At 39.1% G+C, this 16122-nt stretch overlaps 1 protein-coding gene across 1 annotated transcript in view; it reads right to left on the reverse strand.

The window, feature by feature from the left end:
* PRKN (parkin RBR E3 ubiquitin protein ligase) overlaps nt 1-16122 on the reverse strand; it is a 774293-nt gene that overhangs the window by 494311 nt on the left and 263860 nt on the right. The window contains 1 exon segment of the mRNA XM_032215517.1: nt 6347-6548. Within this exon segment, the coding sequence (XP_032071408.1) occupies nt 6347-6548 (202 nt within the window).

Here is a 16122-nt window from a genome sequence, read left to right on the forward strand (position 1 = left end):
AGCAAAAGTACTATGTTTTAATAAAGAGTGACATAAACATGGCTACTTTCCACAATTATAGAAAAATACTTTTTGTAGACATATCTATAGATAGAGCCATATCTCCTATTTTCACTTGTCTCTTGTTAATAATAGAAGCTAGTTCATTAAAATGTGGTTTACTTTATAAAATATCATTTCCCACTACACAAAATTTAAGTGTGTGTATGTGTGGCACTTTGCCCAGATACGCACATCTCAAGAATAATAAAATATTATGCCTTGGAATGGAAAATAGTTTGTCTCTAAGAGTTGAAAAGAAATATGGCTTCTAAATGTAGCATTTCAACTTTTCCCTAAAAAAGATAAATCTTGTACATCTTTCACTGCCAGAGGAAGAAATCAGAATCTATTTAAATGCATTTTTATATAAGATGACAATTCCTACAGTGTGGAACAATTGCTCAGTTAAAGTACTGCAGATAATGCTTATTATAGTTGCTTTGTTAAAAATAGAATTGGAATAGTATTAATAGAGCCATTTTTGAATCAAGTGTCATGCAAGATGCCATATACATGACAGGTTTAAAAACAACAATCTGTTTCTATTAATGCATTAAGGTTTTCAAAAAACAGCATATAACAGATATCCTCACGGAAAACAATATATAAATTTTAAATTAGGAGATTAATGCACAGATTTTAAACTGTATGAAAATGAATGTATATATTTTAATTTAAATATTTAAATATCAAATTTAAAGATAAATCAATCAGAATATAGGACAATTTTGTTTTATTTTATGCCTTCAAGTCAATCTTGACTCCTGACAATCAAGTCACAGGACCAGTCATTGCAATTTTCTTAGCAACATTTCAGAAGTGACCTTGCCTTCTTCTTAAGGTTATGAAAGAATGACTGAATTAAGGTTCCCTGATTGGTTTTATGCCTAATGTGGACCAGAACTCAGAGTTTTCCAATTTCCAACCTGGTGACTTAACCACTGCACCAAACTGGCTCTGCATGGAGCAGAAATTAGATAGCTTCAGCTATTAAAAGAACTATGTAAAAGCATCTGCTTCTTCACGTGTCCCCTTGTTTTGAAGAGCACAAAGTACCATTGATGAATGAAGAACATTTGAAACTGATACATTCTGAGCATGAGATGATTATTTCTGCTTAGAATGGACAACCTTAATCCTTCACTTCAAATCTCTCTCTCTCTCTCTCTCTCTCTATCTCTCTCTCTCTCTCTTCCCCCCGCGTGCGTGTACGCATGCACACACACAAACACAAAGGTATATGCGTCATATCCTCTCTCTTTGCCATGGTCTACTTGACTAGGCTTTATTTGTCTCAGTTCTTTAATGTTATTTTATTAGCTAAAAGGGGATCTTCCATTTTTTCTTGAAGAAGAAACAAACAAAAAAATCCCCAAAGATTATGTTCTTATACTTACAGGCAGTAAATTTAATCTCTTCTGTATTGAACAAATTAATCTTTTTATTCAGAGATCAAATGATCTTTCGCTGATGGAAAAAAACTGCAATTTATCAACCTGTATCAAATTAATGTAAAGGAAAAATGCACACACTATATTTCTATTTCTTGTGGCCACTATCTTGGAGAAAAACAACATGTGATTTATGAAAAAATGCTTATCACTACACCTACAGCTTGATAAAACTTCAAAAAACGACCCTATGTAATATGAGTACTGAAGAAAATTCACCTAGTTCCTGAAATGATTATTTCAGACCAATGAGCTTGGATGAACGCTGATTTAATTGCAATCTAGCATGTTCTTTTAATCCATCAAATGTTGCTTAATCCATGAAAGATTAGTACAAACAAGCAAGTTCTTCATTTGAAATGTTTATTCTAACATTAAAAAAATAAATCTCTCTGTACTGAACTTAAGGATTAATTTTGATACAAGAGGATACATTTCTAGGCATCCTGTTTTCAATGAAGGAAGATGAAAACAGTCACGCACAGCAACAAGTGTGCTGTTGGTATACATGATTCATTTCTTGAGCATTTACAGCTGCTCCCACTGCACTATTTCACAACAGAAGTGCATGCTTTACCGGAGGCCCTTTAGATGGGTCAGTGCTCCCATTTTGATGGAGTTCTCAAGAAATAAAAATCTACTTCCTCCTTCCCCCAACAAAATAAAACCTACAGATTATTTCAGATCTTGAATATTCAGATCAATGCAATATTAAAAATCAGTAAGAGGAAATAAGCATCATATTGTTTCTTGACCTGAAAGTAATTTGACAGTGTAAATTTGGACATGTGACAAGCAATACAGTAATTTGGGTTGCTTCTTTGCCTTAGGCAAAAGGAGTCAGAACAATTTTTTTTTGTAGATGCGCAATACCTAAACAAATTAAATTTTGTAAGAATCTTTCTTCTTGTAATTCTAGGAAGGTACTGCCAAGAATGCTCTCTATCTAGCTTAAAGGACTCAGCTGTACTCAGTTCCAATTTGAAGTTCCTATTAGAGGCTATGTGTAATTTTTTAAAAAAATAATCAGACATTGCTAATAACCTATTCATGTTAAGAAATGAGTACATATCTGCAGTTCTGATATAACTAAGGAGAACTCCTACTAAATAGATACATTTACTGTTATATTTAGAATAATAAATAATCAGCTGGATGAGAGTTAAAATAGGTGTGGAAGTATTTGTTCATGTTCATTTCTTCTAATGTTGAGATCTAATATTTTCAGTTATGTTCTTCCCCTGATATATAAATTGAGCAACTCAATTTGAAAACAACAGCCAAACGTTACATGCAGCTCTTGTTTGAACAAGTTGCTCACTAAGACCTATATGGAACACTGCAATGAGGTTGCAAATACAGATCAGTGCTATTTGGACACTCAAAAGAATCTCAGTATAGATATTGCTATAAATATCACTGTTCTTCTTCTTCTGGGTTGAGTGATATAACGCTTGAGACCTTCTTAAGTCCTAATTTCTAAAACTTTGCTTTTTACGGACATCTCAAATAAATCAAAGAAATTATCCATACATTTTCCAGATACCAGTGCTTCCCACATATCACCTGTGTAGCTATCAAGAAGATTCAGCTAAACTTCTTTTGCTCTGTCTAAAATATTTTCTTCTACTTTCAGAATTTAGAGGACTTTAGAATTTAAGAAGAGATAAAGAATATCTTGTGTTCTGACCACCACCACCCCCGACCTGCAAATCACGCAGACACAGGATTGGCTGTTTGCCACTCTTTAATCATGGAGTTATTGACTCCTTTGACTGAAGGCCCAGACAAGACTCACATGCAAGAATAGTTGGCAGCAACCCAAAATCCAACAGACACAGATACAAGACAGACAGAGTATTCCAATACTGTTTCAAATGGTTGTGTCCTGCAAATGACCCCTCCCAACTTCTCCACTTATATACTCTCTTGGGAGGGATCAAGCCACAACCACCTGGGCTTAATTATCATCTCTGAGTCTGCCTCAGGAGCTGCTGCTTCCGTTTCTCCGTCCTTCTTAATCTTGCGTCGGGGACAAACTGCCTTGAATCCTCCCCATTGCTCCATGCCTCAGGCACCTCCTGGTGGCCAACCAGCCTCTCTGGTCCCTGCTTGGAGTCTGAACCCTGCCCAAGGTCCTCCACATCTTCCCTGGCAGACTCATATGGTTCCTCGCTATCCGAGTCCATCAGCAGCTCAACCGGATCCTGCTGGGCCACAACAATCTTCTACTAAAACTGAATGGTTATATCTCTATTTTTTTAAAAAAAATATTAAATATTAAAATGAAATTAGAGAAAATAGTTTGTTTCTTGGTTGACAACAAGAATTAAACAAAGAAAATTAAATATGTATGTATAAGACTATTTTGAATTACTGACTCCCAAATGGATTTTGAGTATTATACAATTCTAACAGATAATTCAGGTAAACGTGGAACTATCACAGAATGCGTTGGTTAAAAAGGAAAATAACTACACTAAAGGAATTTTGAAAATACTGTGTCTAAATTTTTATAACTTTCCAGAAAAGATCACATTTCAGCAATAACAGAACCAAGTCTCAATAATGTCAAAATGATGACAGGTACAATGTTGTCAGCTAACAAATGTTGCATGTTAACATCTTGCATCAAGGAGTACATCAGGGCAATTAGGACGGCAAAAAGATCTTATATTGCCACCTTGATTGCGTCCGCTGAGTCGCGCCCAGCCGCCCTGTTCAGGATAACCCGCTCCCTCCTAAATAGGAGGGATACGGGGGACCCCCTGCAGGGTAGGGCTGAGGATTACGTCCAGTTCTTGGCGGACAAAGTTGCTTGGTTTCGGTCGGACTTGGACTCCGATTTTGCAGATCCAGCCGAGGCACAAGGGAATAATCTGATAGATCATCGCTGGGTTGAGTTTCAGGATGTTGCCCTGGGGGATGTGGACAAGGCCATGAGAGCTGTGAGTGCCTCCACTTGTGTACTGGACCCGTGCCCCTCCTGGCTGGTTGCTAACAGCAGGGAGGTGACACGGGGCTGGATCCAGGCGGTTGTTACCGCCTCCCTTCGGGAGGGGGTCTTCCCCTCCGCACTTAAAGCGGCGGTGGTGAGACCCCTCCTGAAGAAACCATCCTTGGATCCAGCCGTTCTTAACAATTATCGTCCAGTCTCCAACCTCCCCTTTGTGGGGAAGGTTGTTGAGAAGGTGGTGGCCTTCCAGCTCCAGCGGTCCTTGGAGGAAGCTAGTTATCTCGACCCATTCCAGTCCGGCTTCAGTCCTGGTTACAGCACAGAAACCGCTTTGGTCGCATTGACCGATGACCTCTGGAGAGCCAGGGATGGAGGCCATACCTCCATCCTGGTTCTCCTTGACCTCTCAGCGGCTTTCGATACCATCGACCATGGTATCCTTCTGCGACGACTGCGGGAGGTGGGGGTGGGAGGCACTGTTTTGCAGTGGTTCTCCTCTTACCTCTCGGACAGGTCGCAGTCAGTGTTAGTTGGAGGGCAGAGATCGACCCCTAGGCCCCTAACATATGGGGTGCCGCAGGGTTCGGTCTTATCCCCCCTACTATTCAACATCTACATGAAACCGCCGGGTGAGATCATTCGGCGGCACGGGATAAGATACCATCAATATGCGGACGATACCCAGTTGTATCTGTCCACCCCGTGCCAACTCAATGAAGTGGTGGATGTGATGAACCGGGGCCTTGAAGCTGTTAGGGACTGGATGAGGGCTAACAAGCTTGTGCTCAACCCGGATAAGACCGAGTGGCTGTTGTGTTTCCCTCCCAATAATTTGGCAAGTGTTCCATCTCTCAGGCTGGGGGGTCAAACACTACACCCCTCAGACAGGGTTCGCAACTTGGGAGTCCTCCTGGACCCACAGCTGACCTTTGACCACCATTTGTCAGCTGTGACCAGGGGGGCATTTGCCCAGGTTCGCCTGGTGCATCAGTTGCGACCCTACCTGAACCGGGAGGCCCTCACAACAGTCACTCGTGCCCTTGTGACCTCTAGGCTGGAGTACTGCAACGTGCTCTACATGGGGCTGCCCTTGAAGAGCATCCGGCGACTTCAACTAGTCCAGAATGCGGCCGCGCGAGCGATTGTAGGTGCACCTCGGTTCACCCACATAATACCTATCCTCCGCGAGCTGCGCTGGCTACCTGTTGATCTCCGGGTGCGCTTCAAGGTGCTACTTGCCACCTATAAAGCCCTTCATGGTAGTGGATCTGGATACTTGAGAGACCGCCTCCTGCCAATTACCTCCTCGCGACCAATTAGATCACACAGATTAGGCCTCCTCCGAATCCCATCTGCCAGTCAGTGTCGACTGGCAACTACGCGGAGGAGAGCCTTCTCTGTAGTAGCTCCGACCCTTTGGAACGATCTCCCCGTGGAGATTCGTACCCTCACCACCCTCCAGACCTTCCGCACAGCCCTTAAAATCTGGCTATCCCGTCAGGCCTGGGGCTAAAGATTTAACCCACCCCCACCCGAATGGTATGAATGTTGTGTTCTTTTTAATTATGTATTGTTCTTATGTGTCATTGTTTGTATCCCCTTCCCCATGAGTTGTAAGCCGCCCTGAGTCCCCCCAGGGAAAAGGGCGGCCTATAAATAAACTTTCAAATTCAAATTCAAATTCAAAATATTTGTATTTCAGCCTCTGCTGCAAATACATTGCATGGCATTTGTGTGATGATGTCATCAGGCATGTGTCACCATTTTTCCCATCATGGACATGGATGCCATGAATTTGCAGCTACACAGAAAGCTTTACAAGAAAGAAAGAAAAATGTGAATGTGTCTATTTTGAATGGGAAAATTCATGTTGTTCAACTGATCTTTAATAACTTACCTGATGGAATAGGAATTCTGTTGTCCAAAATCACAGCTAGTCCCAATGAGTCAGAAGGTAAAAGGTTTGTACTAAGATCCACGCGACTGAGACTTGTGGGTTCTCTTCCATCACTTGAGAGGAGGATCCTGGGGTTTTCATTCTCTCTCTTCTGCCGATTCTGAATAATATGAACAATACTTTGCTGGGATAGATCACAGTTCTGGAGGGGAGAAAAGTCAAATTCCCATACATGTTAGTTTGAAATCTTCATTATCATCTCATCTAATTTACACTTCTCAAATATACTTAATATGGAGTGAGTGGCCAATGGTCAGAATGTCTGATGACAACTCTAAGGGTAATGAATGAAGAAAAAGTGACCAACATAAATGGCCAAAAAGGGCATTACTTCCTTCACCAAGTCAAAAAAATTGGACATTTCTATAGCTGAAACAAAAAACATCAAAACCAACCAACCTTGATAAATTGTTTTACAAAAAGATGGCAAAGATTGATTCATTGAACCTAGTGTTTCCAAAGTATCACTGGAAAGTGAACTGCAACATTTTATATGGCCCCACTGGGCTACTTTATTCAAAAATTATGTAAGACTACTTTTAAATAATAATAATAATCCTCCTCCTCCTCCTCCTCCTCCTCCTCCTCCTCCTCCTCCTCCTCCTCCTCCTCCTCTTCTTGAACCTCAAAATGTAGACATTATGTTTACCTCTAGGTGAGAGCCAGCACTTTGAATTGGATTTCTATGGCAGGCAGTGTGGTGACTATAAGATGGGCATGATACTAGCACTAATAGTGTTTCCTGACTAGCCATGTGGCCCTATATGAGGAAGAGGGAAATAGGGTGAAGAAGCAGAAAAAGGGTGAACAGATATAGTCTAGGGCTGGGATGGTGAACCTATGGCACGCAAGGCATTGCCCTGTCAGCTGGCCAGCACGCATGTGTGCGCTGGCCAGCTGAGTTCAGCCTTTTTTAAAGCCATTTTTCGCCCTCCCCAGGCTCCCGAGGCTTTATAGGAGCATGGGGAGGGTGAAAAGAGCCCCCCCCAATTGCTCCCCCGGAGGCCCTCCAGAGGCTTCAGGAGTTTCCCTGAAGCCTCCGGAGTGCAAAAAAACAGCCCTATGGGCAAACAGGAAGTTCGGGAATGGACTTCCGGTTTGTTGGTAGGGTTGGTTTAAGCCCTCTAGAGGCCTCAAGAGGCTTCCCTGAAGCCTCCGGAAGACTGAAAAGGACCCTACGAGGAAACTGGAAGTCACTTCTGGTTACGGTTTGCTTGTAGGGTCCTTTTTTTAGTCCCCCGGAGGCTTCAGGGAAGCCTCCTGAAGGTCCCTGAAGCATCTGGGGCGCCTGTTTTCTCCTTCCCCAGGCTTCTATAAAGCTTCTGCAGCCTGGGGAGGGCGAAAAAAGCATGGAAAAATGGGGGGAGCACCTCTCATGCACATATGCCCACTGGGGGGGGTCGCACGTTGCATTATGGATGTGGCACGCCCACGCACGACCCCCCTATGCTTCCCCCCATGGCAAGCGAGCAAAAAAAAAGGATCGTCATCGCTGGTCTAGGGAATGGTCAGATAGCAATAGCAGTAGACTTATAGCAATAGCAGTAGACTTATATACCGCTTCATAGGGCTTTCAGCCCTCTCTAAGCAGTTTACAGAGTCAGCATATTGCCCCCAACAACAATCCGGGTCCTCATTTTACCCACCTCGGAAGGATGGAAGGCTGAGTCAACCCTGAGCCGGTGAGATTTGAACCGCTGAACTGCTGATCTAGCAGTCAGCTGAAGTAGCCTGCAGTGCTGCATTTAACCACTGCGCCACCTCGGCTCTGATAAAAGATAAAAGAGACTGCCCTAACTTCAGAGGCTATTAAAGGAAGCAGCGGGATATTTGTATTTTCAGACTTAGAAAATTATAATATAGTGGAATTAGCTCATTAGTTGTCCCAAAGGTTAACCTATCAAAAAACAAGAATGTCCAGTTGCCTCTTGAAAAAGCACTTTTGGCACAACAATGACCTGAGAATCTCCATAGACACTCATCTGGTTGTGTTTCCTGCCTGATCTACCTGGGAAGGTTGACATCAATCCTGCACATTTGGGTTCCCTTTGCCCCATTTCTCAAGGTGTTTGTCACATACTACATTCTCCATTCATTCTGTGTCTAACAGCCACTTTCCAAATCCCATCCATTTCTAGAGGGCTTTTGCAACAGTTCCTTGTGAATGCAATGATTCTCAGAGTTTTTTTCCCTGAAATTAGTCTGAGAATTATAGGGTGTCTCAAAAAAATATTTGAATAAACTGTCCATTAGTTCTTCAGACTAAGTGTCCTTTAATGTTAAAGATATGCATTCATAATAACTTTTATCGAGAATCCATTATTGCATAATTAGAAAAGTCAACATTTCCTGGAAAAATTGCACACAAAATCAAGTTTTGTTAGTATTTGATAACACAATTGTAATTCAAATGGCTTCATTTTCTGTGATAACAAGAGAAATCATATTCAAGTAGAAGGACAAATCTTGTCTGTTTGGTATGTATGCTGTGGATTACTGCTTTGAAACCATTTTGGATATATAATTAGAGAAGTGACATATAGAGAAAATGTTTTATGCAATTTAACACAAAATGTTAAATAATCAATGATGGATTCCAAATTTATCTTACTTATTTGTTGGTGTACAGAGGGAAATATGTCTGCCAGTACTGGTTAAATAAATCAATTTTTATTTTAATCAATCAATTTTACTGGTTAAATAAAAATAGAACATGGTAAATGTATTATATATAATATGGTAAGGTATACATTATACAAGGTAAATGTGTAATAATTAAGGTGACCAGACGTCCCGATTTCAGCGGGACAGTCACGATTTCTAACAATTTGTCCCGTGTCCCGGGGCGTTTTTAAAAAGTCCCGATTTTCTGGCTTCATGTTGAAAGCCCAGTGGATTTGCTTAAGAAATCCTAACCAGGGCAAGACAAAAGACACTCTGTCTAATCCATCTCTCTGTCTTAGTACTTTCATTGAAGTTATAATTAAAACGTTAAAGCAAGAAAACGCGCCCCCCGCCCTTTTACCTCATTTTATAAGAAAAAATGACCCAGTACCATAGAGCTCCAGGAAATACATTGGCTAGAGTAGTAGTGAGTGTTCCTTCCTGGATTTTCCGGAGGGGAGGGGCACGGAGGTTGAAGGTCGGCTCATGTGGGAAAAATGGTGAAATATTTTTCTTTGAAAAATATTTCCCTGGTACTAATTTCACCATTTTAATTTGCTCAGTTGTTTGTATTAACATCTACATCATTCTGGATTGACTTGGAGTGCCTGCCTGCTGGTAAGTGAGCTGGGTTTTTTTCTTTTATTTTTTAATGTATTTTAAAAAAATATTTTATTTATTGTGCGTAGGATTTTTTAAAATAGTTTTATTCTCTGTGGATTTTTTTAAAATTGTCTTAGACTATTTATAAAAAGATTCTATCCAAAATAAATGGAAGTGAAACCATTTTTAAAAATTCTATGCACAATACTTTGAAATATATTGTGCATAGAAAGAATAGTTTGAAATGTTTTACTTCAATTTATTCTGTGTGGATTCTTTTTTTAAATTGTCTTAGGCTATTTAAAAAAAGATTCTATCCAAAATACAAAATACCAGCTGCAATTATTCACTTAAGAACTGTGGCAAGAAAGGTGGCATAATGGGCTTAGTGACCAAAGTTACAATGGCATTAAAAAAAAAAAAAAATGACTGACCATTTTTCACACTTAGCGAACATTTTCACACTTAGCGACAATTGCAGAATCCTCATGGTCACGCGATTAAAATTTTGATGTTTGGCAACAGATTCGTATTTATGGTGGTTTCAGTGTCCTGGGGTCATATAATCACCTTTTGACAAAGTCAAATGGGGAAACCAGATTCACTTATGCTACTAACATATCAGCTGCAGTTATTCACTTAAGAACTGTGTCAAGAAAGGTGGTATAATGGGTTTAGTGACCAAAGTTACAATGGCATTGAAAAAAGTGACTGATGACCATTTTCACACTTAGCAACAATTTTCACACTTAGCGATCGTTGCAGCATCCTCATGGTCACACGATAAAAATTTTGATGTTTGGCAACAGATTCGTATTTATGATGGTTTCAGTGTCCTGGGGTCATATAATCACCTTTTGACAAAGTCAAATGGGGAAACCAGATTCACTTATGTTACTAACTTATCAGTTGCAGTTATTCACTTAAGAACTGTGGCAAGAAAGGTGGTATAATGGGCTTAGTGACCAAAGTTACAATGGCATTGAAAAAAATGACTGATGAGCATTTTTCACACTTAACGACCATTGCAGCATCCTCATGGTGACGTGATCAAAATTTTGATCTTTGGCAACAGTTACAATTTATATTTGTAAATTGTAGTTATGGTGAACAATGTTCCCTCTAATTTTTTTTCAGTGTGTGCGGAAAAGTATAGTGTTCGAGCAGCACATTTTCATGCCTGAGAACCTGATTTTTTTTTAGCCATAATTGCCATCAGAGCAGATGTTGGGAGGGGGGCAAGGAGGAAAAGGGGCCCCTCCCTCTCCCTCAGACCCCCAGGAAGGAAGGGAGGGGAGGGGGAGGGAAAGGAAAGAAAATGGGAAACAAGAAAAGGAAAGGAAAAAGGAAAGGAAATAGAAAAGAAGGAAAGGAAAAAGGAAAGGAAATGGGAAAGAAGGAAAGGAAAAAGGAAAGGAAAGGAAAAAGGAAAGGAAAAGAGAAAGGAAATAGAAAAGAAGGAAAGGAAAAGGGAAAGGAAATGGGAAAGAAGAAAGGAAAAGAGAAAGGAAAGGAAAAAGAAAAGGAAATGGAAAAGAAGGAAAGGAGAAAGGAAAGGAAAAGAGAAAGGAAATAGAAAAGAAGGAAAGGAAAAAAGAAAGAAAATGGGAAAGAAGAAAGGAAAGGAAAAGAGAAAGGAAAGGGAAAAGAAGGAAAGGAAAAAGAAAAGAAGGAAAGGCAAAGAGAAAGGAAAGGAAAAAGAATGGAAGTTAGAAGAAGGACAGAAAGGAAAAGAAAAGAGTGGAAAGTATTGGTACTGCTCAAAAATCAAGTCTCAAGATCCCTTGGACCCCTTTGGCTCAGGCATTCCAATTCCATGCTGCTTCCCTCTCTCCCCAAAGCGAAGGGATCGCAGAAAAAATGCTGAGCCCAGAAAGGGGCTTCAGATGAGGCAATGCCTGAGAAACCCCGGATGTGCAGAGAAACGCGGGCTACAACCAGCGAATCCCGTTTTCCCAGGAACTGACGAAGCCCCAGAGGACCAATGGGAATTCTCCCTTCTGCAGCGTCATCGATCTCCAGGCAGAGTCTTCCTTGATTTCACCAATCAGAAATCAGAGTTCAGAAGGGAGAGAAGGGGGATATTTTCAGTCACATTTAAAGGCATTAAAAAACACTGTGCTGCACTTTGAAATTTGTGCACGGTATTTTTTTGTTACCTGCGCGGCCGCTCACGCATGCACCTTAGAGGGAACGCTGATGTTGAAATAAAAAAAAAATATTACAATACTATTTTTGCATTATATGAAAAATTTTGTTGCTCCGTATATAATTTTTAATCAAAAATTTGACCCCTGGGTCAAAGGTGTCCCTCTTTACCAATCTGAAAATCTGGTCACCTTAGTAATAATGCCATTTAAACCATAATAAAGGTAAGTAGCACAACATATAAAATCTGGACTAAAATATGAAACCAGTTTATGCAACTTTTATACTTACCATTCTAACAAGTACAACTAACATTTTTTTTCTTTTATGACACAATTAGCTTGTGTAACAATTGAGAAATTAATAATGATTACTGGTGAGGCTATAATAGCAGTGGACTTATATACCGCTTCATAGGGCTTTCAGCCCTCTCTAAGCGGTTTACAGAGAGTCAGCATATTGCCCCCAACAATCTGGGTCCTCATTTTACCCACCTCGGAAGGATGGAAGGCTGAGTCAACCCTGAGCCGGTGAGATTTGAACCGCTGACCTGCTGATCTAGCAGTAGCCTGCAGTGCTGCATTTAACCACTGCGCCACCTTGGCTCTTCTATAACACTAGACAAAGCTGTCACATACGAAACAGCTTTTGAAACTGAAAGTTCTACATTCATTTTAATATAAAATCAATTCTCAGGGATAGAATTCAGAAGAGACATAAAATAACACGCTAAAAAAGGAGGAGAATCATAAAGTCTTCCATAGAGAAAAAACTAAAAACACCACATCTGATCGCTCTATTATTACTACCTTTTAAGACTTAGAGGACAGATTGCACATTGTATCTTTAAACTGTGGTGCATAGAAAGAAAATCAGGAAAAAATACATCCGTATCCACCTTGCGCAATTAATTTCACTTTTGCATAAAATTATAAGAACTGGCGAACAGAAGTTTAAATCACCAATAGATGGCAGGAAATAGCAATTTCCATGTTTATTTGCTGACCTCTAGGTTCTGCATTCCAGATCTGCTTGTTCTACTTTTGCTGTATGGCCAAATGGTGAAAGGCAAGGCATTAGAAAATTTGTTTTTTAAATAAGATTTTAAAAATTAGACAGAGATAACTAGAGGGAACTAAAGATTGTAATTAAAATAAAAGGACACCGAAACTGGACTTACAATTACAGAATAAACCAAACCATTCTAAGATTAGACATATTGCAGGATATTTTTGAACAATTAACTCAGAAGTTAATTTTAGTAGTACCAACAAAAGTGATCTGCTTCTGTCGAGAGATTATATCTAAAAGGTATTATAGGAGAAGAACAAATTTTATCTGACAAGGTTGAAACCGAATCGAAAGTGACAGGCTCCAAATGACAGGCTATAAGAATCACAAGGAAAAAGATGTTACACTGGTCATACAAAAGAAACCAGCTGATGTCTTAATAAATAAAAGGGATACACAAATGATAAACTAAGACAGTGACCTGGATAATTTTCCTATACTGTATTGGATTTAGAAAAGAAGTTTGTTAAAGTTTTGAAGGATCTCATGACAAGGGACAAACCAAAAATAAAAATCCCACTAAGTTCTACGACATTATTTGAATGGACTAAAGAATAAAGATGGCTATAAGTAAAAGAAAGAAATATAAAGTTGTTTTAATTGACCAAGGTTAAAATAGATGTGTTATTATGTCTGGTAATCATTAATGGACACTAGGCAGTGGTAGGATTCAAAAAAATTTTTTATCTGTGGGTGTGACATGGCGTGGCTTGGTGGGTGTGGCAGAGGAAGGATACTGTAAAATCTCCATTCCCTCCCCACTCCAGGGGAAGGTTACTGCAAAATCCCCATCCCCTCCTGATCACCTGGGACTCGGGAGGCAGAGAATAGATGGGCGCGGAGCCAGTCAGAGGTGGTATATACCAGTTCTTTGAATTACTCAAAATTTCCACTACTGGTTCTCCAGAACTGGTCAGAACCTGCTGAATACCACCTCTGTCACCAGGGCTGAAATCATAAGGTATTAGGGATTCATTTATAGATGAGGTGATATATAGGAAAAAGGTTGAAGAGAAGATGATAAGTTACTAAAATTTATATCTGTGACAATATTGAGAAATCACTTCTTTATGTTTATTACCTTTTTTATTATATTTCTTTACTTTTTCTTCTTATTTTTTCTTGGTATTTTTCTTTCTCTTTTTTACACCTTGTTTCTTTGATTTCTCTCTTTTTTGCATTAGTTTTTACTGTTGTAATTATAATCTTTAATAAAATTACAGTAAATCAATTTCATAGTGTTTGACATGAGCTTGGATGTAATTATGCAGATTATACATATACCCTTTTAGAATTGCAGTGCTAGAGTTACTTGTATTTACACTGTTTTCATGATGTAGTGCAGATATACCTAAGAGATCTCATTGACTTTCTGCAAGCGTTTTCTTTATTTTTAAAAAATCAACATTAAACTTGCAATAAATTATTGTATTTCAACAATATTTAATCCAATATACAAAGATCAAAATAAGAGCAGAGGATGAGAGGCTTGCATTCACAAAGTAAAATATTTTCTAATTCAAGCCAAGAACAATGACTCAAAGCAGGCACTATTAACAAAATAAATTTGTGCCACAAAATATTAAAAAAAACTCATCAGTGCATCTGCATGCAGCTTTTGTTCAACCATCTTTTCTGTTTCTGTACTTTCCCTTATTTTAAAGGTTAGTCGGAAAGATAAGAGATACATTTATGTATATGCAATATCTGCATGAAATTATTCATTGCTTTTCTGAGTTCAAAATGTCATAGGAGCTTTATAGCTTTCTTTCTGAGGAACTCTAGTAGCAATTGATAGCAAATTAAAGGAAGCAAGTCTTTAAAAACATGCAATCATGATGCTCTCAATCACTCTGAGGCACTATATGGAAATGACTTCCATAGAATCAAGAACTTTTTCACTCTTCCTAGGAGTAAATTGTTTTTGCTATTCCAAAAATAAAGGAAGACTGAATACAGTGAATGTACTTTCATTGATGGGTAAAATTAATAATGACATCTTCAAAGCTTACCTTGAAGGTGAAGAAAAGCTAGTTTTCCAAGAACACCTGTTCAAATAAATCCTCTATAAATACTAGAAGACATTGCATCTCCAGAGTCAATATATTTATAAAAGGTAAGAACTGAGGATAATAAATGATAAGTAGACATTTACTTATAATTAATCAGAATAAAAGAATAAAAGTTTCAAAAGCTCTTCTTTGAATCCAAAAACCCTTTAAGAGAAATTCTGATTATGTGAAATTCTCATTGGCCTGAACAATGAAACATGAAAGAGATCCCCCAACCCAATTTCCTTTTTCCTCCAATGCCCACATCTGATCCCAAAGTATTGTGGGATCTTTAAATATAGCATGGTAACTAAGCCATTTAGGATCAATTACTGCCTGAGATCAATATTCTTTAATAACATGTCCATGTTATAAAAGCAGTCAAATTTAATCATTGGTATAATTCTTACATCTTATGCAAAATATCTAACCAGTTGTTAACTGACATTTAAAGTCCTGTAAACCCATTTAGATTGTGCATTTGAAGTTAAAGGCAGAATTCTGAAATTCATCACAAACTGATTTTGATATTCTGCTTAGTTTTAACGTAAGCTTGCTAGTGACATTAAGAACTTCTAGTCAACAGGTAGTCTTCAACTTACAACAATTTGTTTAGTGACCATTCAAAGTTTAAAAGAGATCTATGACTGTTTTTCGCACTTACAATGGTTGCAGCATCCCCATGGTCAAATAATCAAAATTCAGATTCTTGGCAACTCATATTTAAAAGAGCCACTCATATTTAAAAGAGCCACCACCGGAGTGGTGCAGTGGTTAGAATGCAGTACTGCAGGCTACTTCTGCTGACTGGCGGCTACCTGCAATCTGGCAGTTCAAATCTCACCAGCTCAAGGTTGACTCAGCCTTCCATCCTTCCAAGGTCGGTAAAATGAGAACACCGATTGTTGGGGCAAATATACTGACTCTGTAAACTGCTTAGAGGGGGCTGTAAAGCATTGTGAAGATGTATACAAGTCTAAATGCTATTGCTAGTGCTATGACAAGTACAGGGTCCTGTGGTCATTTGATCACCCTTTGTGACCTCTGACAAGCATAATCAATGGGGAAGTCAGATTCATTGAACAACTGTGTTATTAATTTAACAACTTCAGTGGTTCACTTAACCATTGTAGGAAGAAAGGTTGTAAAATGGTGCAAAACTCACTTAATAACTTCCTC

Source organism: Thamnophis elegans, chromosome 4 (assembly GCF_009769535.1).
Source record: "Thamnophis elegans isolate rThaEle1 chromosome 4, rThaEle1.pri, whole genome shotgun sequence".
In the NCBI taxonomy this organism is placed as follows: Eukaryota; Metazoa; Chordata; class Lepidosauria; order Squamata; family Colubridae; genus Thamnophis; species Thamnophis elegans.